Consider the following 12,370-nt stretch of genomic DNA (forward strand, 5'->3'; position numbering starts at 1 on the left):
TCTTGAGTTTTGATACGTTGTTAGAACGGCTCACGGAACCGAGGGGAAGCGTGCTTACTATTACCCATGTATTGCAGAGGGTATTTTAAAGGATACAGATGAACAGCCAGATGCACAGACACATAGGGCAAAGACTGGAGGGGTCCCCAGCCTGGGCACCACCGTCCCCCTGGAGTTCGGGCTGTACCACCCCCTTGGCATGTGGACGTGTTCACCAATCTGGAAGCTCTCCCGACCCTGTCCTTTTAGGTTTTTATGGAGGCTGCATTACACAGGCACGATTGATTCAATCATTGGCCATTGGGGTCGACTCAACCTCCAGCCCCTCTGCCCTCCCTGGGGCTGAAGGTTCCAAGCCTCTAATCACAGGGTTGGTTCCTTTGCCAATCAGTGCCATCCTGCAAGAGCCCTCATTAGCATAAACTCATGTGTGATTAGAAGGGGCTCGTTATGAATAACGGAAGACACTCCTTTCACCCCCATCACTCTGGAAATTCCAAGAGCTTTAGGAATTCTGGCTAGGAACCAGGGGTGAAGGCTAGATATGTACCTCTTATGGCACCCCAGGACCATGCCAAGTCCCTGCCTCTCAGTCTAGTGCTCTCTCCACACCACACCCTGCCTCTTAGAATCCTCGCATCCCAGCAAGGATGCAAGGCTGGGTGCGACTGGAGAGAACAATGGAGGCTCCCCACAGACTGGAGACTGGAGGCAGGGTCTCCTGTCCATCCCTCTGGCTCTTCTGCATGCCCCAAGCTTGGCAGCAGGCTCGCTGCTGGCCGCCACGCTGCTGGTCCGTTGATTCCATCATCTCCTCCCTTCCCCTTCTGCCCAGGCTGTTGCGTCTTTTCAGAGAAAAACAGAAGTGTCTTTTCCGCAGGAACGAATGACAAGCCAGGGGGCCCACACTACATCCTGCGCTGGACGTCGCCGCAGGTCATCAAGGAGACACATAAGCCCCTGGGGGACTGGAGCTACGCGTACATGCAGTGAGCCCCTCTCGGGCTCCACCGTCCAGCTCTCTGTCCGTCCAGGTGGCCGACCTCACTGCACAGACCCCACTCCAGCCCCTCCACCTCTTCTTCATGCACAGCTGCCTTTCTATAATCCGGGCTTGACTCCCTTCTTACCACTGTATTCTGGCCTCTCCCACGCCTCAGGCTCTGGTTTGAGATCGTGCTGGGGAGGAACATGGCCACTACCCCTTATCCCATCGGCCATGTGGGAGGTATGACCCTGGTGCCCGGCAGGTTCTCCCTCTCCCCTCCACTGGGCCCAGTGGCTCAGGGACCTGGGGAAAGGAGATGGAGCAGCTCTTGGGATCCTTTGGGGAAAAGGAGGCCATTCTGGGCCCCTTGGCAAACCTCAGCACTCACAGAGGCTCCTGGCCTTGATCCCTGCCCCTCCAGGTGTCCAGGGTAAAGTGTAACTCAGACTGACCTGTGGGGCACAGGGGGCACCAGCTGGCCTTGCCCTCTCTGGTCTGGGCTGTCTACCTTCCTCACTGTATCTTTGCCCAGACCCACCTGTCCCCAGCCACACACCTTAGATGCTGGCATGCCTTACTCCAGGTGCCTGTGTTTGGCCGAGGCCTGTGTGATTCCCGGTCTGCACCACATGGCGGGGTTGGGGGGCCGCTGGAGGCTACCTGCCAAGGCGTGGGATGGGATGGTCCTGCCGGTTTAGGCCGTGATTCTGGAAAACCTTGGATGGGCCTTCGTCCTATGTCAGCCTTCCCTCTGATCCTCAGGCCCTACCTGTAGAGACCTCCACTCCTAGAGCCAGTCTCAGGGTCTGGGATTTCCCTGCAGGAGCTCAGCCACCACTGTGCCATGGTGACACAGGCCAAGGCAGACATTGCCCCTCCCTTCTCCCAGCCCCCAGAGGCCTGACCTTGGGTTTGTCAGCGTGGGCCGAGGACGTTGCCTGTAGAATCCTCCTCTGCGTGGGAGTGGCTCTGTGTGGACCAGTCCCTCACTGGCCCATTCTTTTTTTGACGCAGCCAATCTGTGACCACGATTCCTCCCACAGATGCCTCCTGCTTGGATTCTGAGTGGTCAGGGATCCGTAAAGCATGACTTTCAAGGATGGTTCTTAGGGGACTGTGAAAGTCTTGGGTCTTCCTCCAGGATGCCTGCATGGGACCCCACCTGGAGCTGGTGTGGCCATTCCCCAAGTGCCACTGGCCCATGGATGGGGGTGGGTGCTGGTGCCAGCTGGGCTGGGTGTGGGTTCTGTGTCCTTCCAGGATCTGTGTCATTTCCCATGAGGGGCCAGGGCAGGTGGCTGGGGAGGGCACGGGCTGGAGTATTCTCAGTTCTACTGGTTCTACACTGTGAGGTGGCAATGGGATTTGCTCAGATGCCACCCAATAAAATGCCTGTTACTTAATCAAAGTGGTGGATGGTCTTTCTGGAGGGGATGGTGGGGGCAGCCAACATCTTTTAAGTCTGGTGGCATTGCCAGTGTGTCACCTGGTCATGGGCACAGTGCTCTCAGTGTGACAGAAGGAACAGTAGGTGCTGATGTTTGAAATTGTTGGAGGCGGTGGGGCTGGGTTCACATCCTGGCTCACTGCCCCCCCAGCCAGATGATTGCCACAAAGTTATGCAACCTCTCTGACCTTCCATCTCTTCATCCATAAGATGGGGTAACCGCCCCCTCTCCCCGCCATGGCTCATCATGAGAATTGAATGAGTTAACACTTCCACATGCTTAGAATAGTGCCAGACACATGATGATTCAAAAATATTACCCATAAGGCCGGGTGCGGTGGCTCACGCCCGTAACCCCAGCACTTTGGGAGGCTGAGATAGGTGGATCACTTGAAGCCTGGAGTTTGAGACCAGGCTGGCCAACACGGTGAAACCCCATCTCTACTAAAAATAAAAAAATTAACCAGGCATGGCAGCATGCACCTGTAATCCCAGCTACTTGGGGAGGCTGAGGCAGGAGAATCTCTTGAACCTGGAAAGCAGAGGTTGCAGTGAGCTGAGATCACGCCACTGTACTCCAGCCTGGGTGACAAAGTGAGACTCTGCCTCAAAAAAAAAAAAAAAAAAAAAAAAACCCGTTACCCATTTTCGTTGTAAGAACCACTATCCTGTGTGGTGATGGTTAATTTTATGTGTCAATTTGGCTGGGCATGGTGCCCGGGTATTTGGTCAAACATTCTGGGTGTTTCTGTGAAGGTGGATTTGGATGAGATTAACATTTAAATCAGTGGAGTTTTAAAAGTAAAAAGCAAGGCAGGTGACCGTTGGTCCTGTGGGTGGGCGTGGTCTAATCAGCTGAAGGTCTTCATAAAGTGAAGAATGAGCTCTCCACGCGGGAAGGAATTCTGCCAGCAGATTCCCCTTGCACTGAATCGCTGCAGCTCTTCCTTGGGCCTCCAGCCTGCTGGGCTGCCATGCAGATTTTGGACTTAGTAAGCCTCCATAATCGCATGAGCAAATTCTTAAAACCTCTCTCTTGCTCCTGTTCTGTGTCTCTGGAGGACCGTGATGAATATGTGTGCTGAAGGCCCAGTATGTTTCCTTACAACAGCCTTTGGAAGGAAATTCTGCCACCCTCCCATTTTGGAGAGAAGGAAATTTAGGTACAGAGGTCAGGGGACTTCCTGGGGGTATGGTATTGCTGAGACGTAAACCCTGGTCTGTTGGGGAAGGATTCGTTCCTGGTACAGCCACAAGAAGGCACATATGACTGCTGTCTTGGAAAGACATACTCAGCTGGCCAAACGATGACTGAGAGGAGCCACTGCAGCCAGTTAGCTTGAGCCCAGGTCTGTGGGCCCTAGCCCATGCAGGCCAGGTGACTTGTGGAGGGGTGGAAACGTGTGACCTGGCCTGTTCCCACCTGCCCATGATGTAAAAGGGGCTGTTTTGTAAACCACACTGACACCTCCAGGGACAATAGGCAATACCCAGAGTGCCCCAGGCTGGAGCACAGAAGGGAAGGGTGGCAACTGCATTTATAGTCGTGGGACCGGCAGGCTGTGAATGTGTTTGAACCATTGGTGTGACTTGCTTAAGATCACGCTGAGACAGAGTTGGCTAATTACTAAATGCTTTGCCTACCTGGTCGCTTAGAGCCTTGGCAGTGACCTTACCAGGTAACTGTGGCAGGACCCACAGAGGTCAGAGGTGGGATAACTAGCTCAAGCTCATGCAGCTGGTTAGGAGGAAGGCTGGGGCTTGCACCCGGGTCTGCAGCTGCCCACGGCCCACGCTCTTTGCCACCTGCTCCATTGGGCTCCTGACTTCCAAGCTCCTCCTCTCCTACTATTATTTTATCCAACCTTCCTCAACCTGCCCACCTTTGCCTCCTTTTGGACTAGGGGTGACTCAAAGCTGTTGCTTACCCTGTTCTCTCTCCTCTCCCTCGTCCCCTAGACTTGGGGCTGGTGGCTCTTGAGGGCCCAGTGCCTGCTCGGGGACCTGAGGCCTCTTTGCATGGTCACCACAATAAGTCCCTGTGTCTGCGGTGGCCCAAGGAGCCCCTTCATTTCCCTGCTGTGGCCAGGGCCAGGGCTTGGAGCGTGAACCATTTGACTGAGGCCGGATGTCCCTGCCACCACTGTCCCATGGGCCGCCAGTGGAGCATGCCCTCTAAGGAAATGAGGGGCCACCTGTGCTGGCTGCAGGCCACCAGGCTGACCCAGAGCTCCTGGCGGGGGGAGTCAGGGGAAGTGGCAGGAGGCAGACCCACCCTCTCCAGAGAGTCTTCATTTTCACTAGTTCGTCCCCGCCCCATTCATCGTCTTACTTCCTGGGTGTTCTGTTTAGGGGCCAGATTAGTAAATAACAAGAGCCACCATTGTTTGAATGCAGGCTGTGTGCCAGGCATTGGGCTAAATGCTTCGGGCATCATGGCCTCGGATCCTCATGGAAGTCTCATAAAGTAGGTGCTGTTACTCCCATTTTACAAAGGAGGAAACTGACACCAATGGGTTAAGTAACTAACATGCCAGTAGGAAATGAACAAACTGGGTTTTAGTCCCACACCTCTGACTCCCAAGCCCCTGGCCATAACCACCACTGCACAGTGCCCTGGAGCTGGACAGGCGCTGGGCTCAGATCCCAGCCTTAGCCCCTTGTTCCTGTGCCTTGACCTCCCAGCTTCAGACTCCTCCAGGAGCTGAGGACCAAATGAAATATTTAAAAACAAAACGCTGCATCCCATGGCCTGCCAGGGTGAGGTGCCCAATCAATGTGAACTTTTAATTTTCAACCTCAACACTTCTTCATCCTAGATATGTGTGTTCCCCAGGAAAGAGGAGAAGCCAGATTTAAATGAGCACCTATCAATAGGCCAATTGTTCCTACGAATTCTCTTGGACCACACCGGCCTGTGAGATAGTATTTTAGCCCCATTTCACAGATGAGGACTGAGGCTTAAAGAGGTGAAGAGAGACCTGCTTAGTAAGGGACAGGGGCAAGAGAAGAACTTGTTTCTGATGAACATACCAGCAACCCCTTGTCATTGTCCCTCACAGGAATCCATCCTTCCGGGTGTTCTGTGCATGGGTGGGAGGAGGCACTGCTGCTGTCATGGCTCTGAACACAACCAGCCAGCCTTGTCCTTCTGTGTCCGGGGAGCTGCCAGCCCCCCTGGATGATGGAGCAGGTACCACATGCCCCTCAGGCACCCAAGGTAAAGCAGAAGGCTGTTCCAGGCCTCTGCCATGCTTTCCTTCAGCCCTATGTGCCCAGGCAGTTGCCCTCATCCCCCAAGCATCTGGTCCATAGAGGTTGGAGGGAGCTGATGTTCTGTTGGGCACCTGCTCCAGGATGTGCATCGGGGCAGGCATCGCTGGAGGGAGAGTGAGGCTCAGCGAGGGAAATGCCCGGAAGAGGCCACACAGCAAGTGGCAGAGCCAGAACTGGAACCCCAGTGAGTCAGATTAGAGTGTTAGTCGACAGCCGTAGAGTCACAGACCCCAGCCTTTTACTAGGGCTAAAACTGAGGGTCCCGGCCGGGCGTGCTGGCTCATGCCTGTAACCCCAGCACTTTGGGAAGCTGAGGCGGGAGGATCACTTGAGGTCGAGAGTTCGAGACCAGCCTGGCCAACACGGTAAAACCCCGTGTCTACTGAAAATACAAAAATTAACCGGATGTGGTGGTGAGCACCTGTAATCCCAGCTACACAGGAGGCTGAGGCAGGAGAATCTCTTGAACCCGGGAGACAGAGGTTGCAGTGATCTGAGATTGTGCCATTGCACTCCAGCCTGGGTGACAGAGTAAGACTCCGTCTCAAAAATAAAAATTAAAAAAAATTGAGGGTCCCTTGCCAGTACCATGCCAGGCACAAAGCCATCGGCACTGGAGGGCATCATTTATTGGTGATCATTTACTAAGCAGGTGCTTGATATATTAACCTCATTTAATCACCATTTGAGGGTGCCTGTGGCCGTTTTACAGGTGGGGAAGCTTCGAGGAGTCAAAGCCTGCTTGTTGTCCCCTGTCCCTTGGGCCAGGCTGGGGCCTCAGGAGCCCCACAGAACAGGACCACTCCCTTGTCCTCATCCCAGCCCTTTATTTTCCATCAAGAGCTCCCTGAGCCTCTTCCTTCCCAGGGTGAACATCTTTTATTCCTTCAGCTACTCTCTGTGGGATGTAGTTTCTGGATCTTTGTCTACCTAGTGAGCTGCTCTGGTGATCCCAGGGAGCAGAGTCTGGAATCATCCTGAACTGGGATCCAGGCTGTGTGATGTTGGCTGAATCACACCCCCTCTCTGGGCCTCAGTCTACTCTGCTGTCAAATGGGGACATAATGTTGATAGTACTCATCCCTTACAATTGTTAGGAGGACTGAATGGTCTGAAATGTGAAAACAGATTTAGTGCTGGGCCTAGTGGCCAGGAACAGGTCAGTCAACATGAGCCAGTACTGTTAAGGTCATGCACCTGTGTGAGGTCTGATCACAACATCACACGGCAGGACGATCACCTCTCTTGTTCTGGACAATCTGCTCCTTTGGCTATAACCTTAAATTTCACTTGGCTTACACGAATACAGTGGAAAGATTAAGAGCTCTGGAGTGCAATGAAAGTGGATTCAGGCCGGGCGTGGTGTTTCTTGCCTGTAATCCCAGTGCTTTGGGAGGCCGAGGAGGGAGATCACTTGAGGGCAGGAATTTCAGACCAGCCTGGGCAACATAGTGAGACCCGACTTCTACCAAAAAAAAAAAAAAAAAAAAAAAAGAAGAGAAGTTTAAAAATTAGCCAGGAATGCTGGCATGTGACTGTGCTCCCAGCTACTTGAGAGGCTGAGGCAAGAGATCTCTTGAGCCCGGAAGGTTGAAGCTACAGTGAGCCATGATCACGCCACTGCACTCCAGCTTGGGCAAGAGCAAGAGAGCAAGATCCTTTCTCTTAAAAAAAAAAAAAAGTCAATTCCCAGGGACTTTGGACAAGCCACTTAACCTCCTGAGCTCTGGTTTCTTCATCTGTACAATGGTGATACAAAATCCTTCACGGAGTTCTGGAGAGCAGATGCGGTGATGTTTGAAAGCATTGCAGAGGCTCCATAAAAGCTGCTTCCTTTCCTTTAGGCTTTAGTCACTATTACCCTTTCGGCTCTTACTGAGCTTGTGGTCATTTGAGACCTCCAGCTCTTTTTCTGGTTGAGAGGCAAACTGCTCACCGTCACTCAGCAAAGTTTGGTGAGGAGGCTTGAGTGGATCCCTGGGCGCAAAAGAGTATCCCAACCACAGCAGAGTCCCTTCCTGAGGTCTTAGCCGATCCCTGGCTTCCCAACTTTAGGAGCACACACCACTCCACTCCTTGGACTTCTTGTCTCAGAGGGGTTGGGTGAGGAGTGCCGATGAGGCTGGGCCCTCTGAGAACTGGCTTTGAGGCCTTCCCAGCAACCCTCCTCCGAGGTGCTTCTGAACCAAGTGGGTTGGCTTAGGAACTGCCCATCTCCCAGAACTTTCTTGGTGTGGCCCTGCATGCCCACCCCCTCCCCATCATAAGCCAGACTGGAGGTGGGTTTCTAGCGTCCCAGTTTTGTCCTGGAGTATGGAGTGCTGGTGAGAAAGAGGGAGAGAGAATGGTGGGTAGGGAAGGAGGAGACAGGAGTGAATGGAGAGATATGCAAGTAGAGAGACAGAGACAGATCAGAGGGTGGGGCAGGGGCAGCAGCTGATGTATTCCCCAGTCCCTAGGGTCAGGATCCTCTTGGGGGCTCCCCCTGTGCCCCAGCCCCCATCCAACCACAGGGCAGGGGGAGGAAGGACGTTCAGGGCAGTCCCTTCCAGCCGACATGCCCATTTCCTTTCCATGCACCTCAGGGAAAGCAGATGCCAAGGCAAATGGGTAGCTCCTGGCTGGCTGTTTCCATGGCTCACCCCTCTCTCCTTCCCCCGTGGACTTTGCATAAGTCTGTCATGGCTGTTGGTCACCTTGGCAGCCACACAGGTATGAGCATGGGGACGGCAGGCCCTGGACCAGGCGGTGAGGGTGATGGCTGGGGCTGGCCTGCGCTGTGTCCAGCCACGCGGGGGCATGTGCTGTGTGTGTGTCACTGAAGGAGAATCCCAGTGACATTCCCAGGCATTCCCATAGCATTCCCAGGCATCTGTCCTCAGGGAAGCCAGTGCTCTGGAGGGTGTCCGCTTGCCCCTCCTAGATAACGTCAGGGCCTGAGGGGACCTTGCAGATCATCTCAGTCCAGAGTTCTCAGATGAGCCTCAAGGGCTGGCAGTGCCCTGGATGTGGGTGCATGGCTGCATTTGTTGGGGGCGTGTTGGCATGCAGGGCTTTCGTCAGAATCTCAAAAGGATGCTCATCTCAAAACCATTAAGAAGCACTGAGTCCATTTTACAGATGGGAGGATGAGGCCCAGAGAATGGAAGTGACTTGTTCAAGGGCAGCATCGCAAGTTGGGGCAGAGCTGGACCAGGATTTTGACTCTCTGTCCAGTGTGCCTTCAGATTTCGGTCTTCAGGGACATCATCTATCCATACTGGCAGCCCACTCTAAAAAGCTCTCCCTGTCAATGGGACCCCCATTATTTCTTCCTCGTTGGAACCCCTGCATGTCTACCACTCCCATTAGCCCCCATTAGGGTGCTGGGTTGTTCCAATCCACATACTTGCTATGTGCTTTTGAATAAGTTACTGGTCCTCGCTGAACCTCAGTCTCCTCTTCTGCAAAATGAGGAGACAGTAGCACCTTAAAAGGTAGAATAGGCCAGGCGCAGTGGCTCACTCCTGTATTCCCAGCACTTTGAGAGGCCAAGGCGTGTGGATCACCTGAGGTCAGGAGTTTGAGACCAGCCTGACCAATATGGCGAAACCCCATCTCTCCTAAAAATACAAAAATCAGCCAGACATGGTGGCACATGCCTGTAATCTCAGCTACTCGGGAGGTTGAGGCATGAAAATCGCTTGAACCGGGAGGTGGAGGTTGCAGTGAGCCGAGATCCCATCACTGCACTCCAGCCTGGGTGTCAGAGCAAGACTCCATCTCAAAAAAAAAAAAAAAAAAAAAAGAGGTAGAATAAAACAGAATGGCGGAGCATAACAAGGGCTCAGCGCAGCACCTGGCGGAGAGTGAGCACTCAAATCACATTAACAACATAAATCGCTCGTGCTCACTATCACCATCATTGTCCCATGTTTCACGGCACAGACCCTGCCTTCCCCAAGGAGCTCTTGGCTGGTCGGTGCCTTCCTTCCTCTTTACTCTATCCCGGTGGCATCACACACTGTCCTGATGTACTTTTGATTGACTTTATTAGAGCAGAGGTCTCAAATCCCAGCCTTAGCCCCTTGTTCCTGAAAGAAATCTGCCTTTCTGGACTTGGTCCAGAAAGAACTTGGTCCTGAAAGTCAATATGCCTTTCTGGACTTGGGTGACTGCCCCTCTCCAGGCCTCAGTTTCCCTATCTGTATACTGGGTGGGTTTGTGGGTCTCCGTAGGCTCTCTCAGCTCTGACACAATACATCCCACTGCGGATGGGCCTGGTTCCCCGGTGTCTTCCAGTGTGCACTGCCCTCACCTGGGCCCTGGTTTCTGTCTCCGGATGGTAAACCCTGTCACACAGTGGGCTCAGCCGGTGCCCACTGGATAAACAGCTTGCTTAACCATTCTTGTTCTCTACCACCCTCCCCGTCCCAAACCCTGAGACTGGGGCTTTGGGCCGACTGACATGGAGGCAGATGCAGGCAGTGCAAAGAGGGCAAAGAGGGCCTCCCCACTCTGTAGATGAGGAAACTGAGACCCAGAGAAGGGAGAGTCAGGCCCAGAGCCCACACGTCCCAACACCCCACGCAGGGTGCTTCCTTTTGTTTTATGAGTCCCCACCTCCCATCCAGTGGTTTACCCAAAGAGGGGCAGGGACAGGCCCTGATCACACAGCCGATTCTGCCTCTTCCTGCAGCACCAGGAGGCCTCCCCCTCTTGACTTAAAGGCCCACAGGATGGCCCTGCCCCACGGGTGGTCAGGGGCAGGGGAGGGGGTGCCCTGAGATCAGGGCTACATCCTGGCCTTCCCAGTTAACTTAGATGCTCTCTCTCTCTCTCTCTGGCATACCCCCACCCCTAAGCTTTGCCAAATAATGTGGCTTTTCTAGAAGTCTCCAGAACATCCCAGTGCCTCCTGGCCTCTTTATTCCCCAATTCAGAACTGACATGTGCAGTCATATGTGCCTTCTTGTGGCTGTACCAGGAACGAATCCTTCCCCAACACCTGGGGTGGGACCTGAGTTGAGGGAGGGCAGGGCCATCCCAGAACCCCCATGGCAGGAGGTGCAGTGATAGCTTCTGTAGGCAGAACATACTTAGCACAGGGGCTAAGAGCTTGGGCAGCCTGGATTTACATTCTGGCTTCACCACCTAGTAGCTTCGTGACTTCTGGAAAGTTGCTTAGCCTCTTTGAGCCTCAGTTTCCTCATCCTCAAAATGGTAGTAAAAATGGCTACTTTGAAGGGGAGTTGTAAGAATTAAATGATAATGTATATAAAATGCTTGGCACAATGCCTGGTGTTTAATAGACTCCGGGTGGATTTAATACACACCAGGCGTGGTGATTTACACCTGTCATCCCAGCACTTTAGCAGGCAGAGGAGGGAGGACCTCTTGAGGCCAGGAGTTCACGACCATTCTGGGCAACATAAAGAGACCCCATCTCTACAAAATATTAAAAAAACTTAGCTGGGTGTGGTGGCACGTGACTGTAGCCCTAGCTACTCAGGAGGCTGAGGTGGGAGGATCACTTGAGCCCAGAAGGTCGAGACTGCAGTGAGTTTTCATCATGCCACTGCACTCCAGCCTGGGTGACAGAGTGAGACCCTGTCTCTAAAAAACAGAAACAATACATCACACTCTGGGAAAGGCGCTATTTGTTGTTACAACCCACTCATAAACCCTTAGGTATTTGGCAGGGCGGGCGTCTATGGTCTCGGAGGCCCCTAGAATGCCACCCCAGGAAGATCCTCCAGGGACCCAGACCCAAGGAGGCCAGTGTGGCTGTGGTTTGTGGCACGTGGTGCAGGAGAGACCAGGCTGGAAAGGCCAGGAAAGGAAGGATGAGTGAGCTGGGGCTGGGCTGGGGAGGCCTCAAATGCCAGGACAAGGAGCTCAGACTTGATCCAGCTGGTGACGGGGAGCCCCGGCGGGTATTAGAGCAGAAGAGTGATTAGCTGACAGCTGTGGTTTGGGGTTTTAAACAGTCAGTGTGGGGCAGATGGAGAGGTGCAGAAAGGGGGTGATGAGGGTCTGCGGGGGTTGTGGCGTGGAAAGTGGGAGGGCATGGAGAGAACCCATGGGGCAGTGGTGACGGGTCAGTGCTGGGGTTTTGGGCCAGCTGACATGAAGACAGACACGGGCAGTGCAAAGAGGGGCTCCCCACTGTACAGATGAGGAGACTGAGACCCAGAGAGAGGAGAGTCAGGCCCAGAACCCGCACCTCCAAACACCCCTTGCAGGGCGCTTCCTTTTATTTTATGAGTCCCCACCTCCAATCCACTGGTTTACACAGGCCCAGAGAGGGGCAGGGACAAGCCCAGATCACACAGCCAATTCTGCCTCTTCCTGCAGCACCAGGAGGCCTCCCCTTGTTGGCTTACAGGCCCACGGGATGACCCCGTCCCAGGAGAGGTCGGGGCAGGGGAGGAGGCGCCACTTCGGCTCTGCAGTGGCTAAAGATATCCAACATCCTTCAGGGTAACTTCAAGAGGCTTTGGGACACAAAGGGGCAATTTCAGCTGGTCATGGAGCCCACGGTGCCCCCTGAGGCAGTTGATTTCGTTGTAAAAAGAAACAACCTCGCACTTTGGCAAACTCACCTTTCTCCAAGCCTGCTCCACACCCCCCAGTTTTATTTCACTTAATTCCCACACCAAGTCCATGAGGCTGAAATT

General features: G+C 53.8%; 1 protein-coding gene across 1 annotated transcript in view; it reads left to right on the plus strand.

The window, feature by feature from the left end:
* The window catches only part of ALDH4A1 (aldehyde dehydrogenase 4 family member A1), a 31,319-nt gene extending 28,928 nt beyond the window's left edge, over positions 1-2,391 (plus strand). The window contains exon 15 of the mRNA XM_003814434.6: positions 881-2,391. Within this exon, the coding sequence (XP_003814482.1) occupies positions 881-993 (113 nt within the window). The 3' untranslated portion in view covers positions 994-2,391. The remainder of the gene's footprint in view (positions 1-880) is intronic.
* The last annotated feature ends 9,979 nt before the right edge of the window (positions 2,392-12,370 follow it).

This window comes from Pan paniscus, chromosome 1 (genome assembly GCF_029289425.2).
Source record: "Pan paniscus chromosome 1, NHGRI_mPanPan1-v2.0_pri, whole genome shotgun sequence".
Classification (NCBI taxonomy): domain Eukaryota; kingdom Metazoa; phylum Chordata; class Mammalia; order Primates; family Hominidae; genus Pan; species Pan paniscus.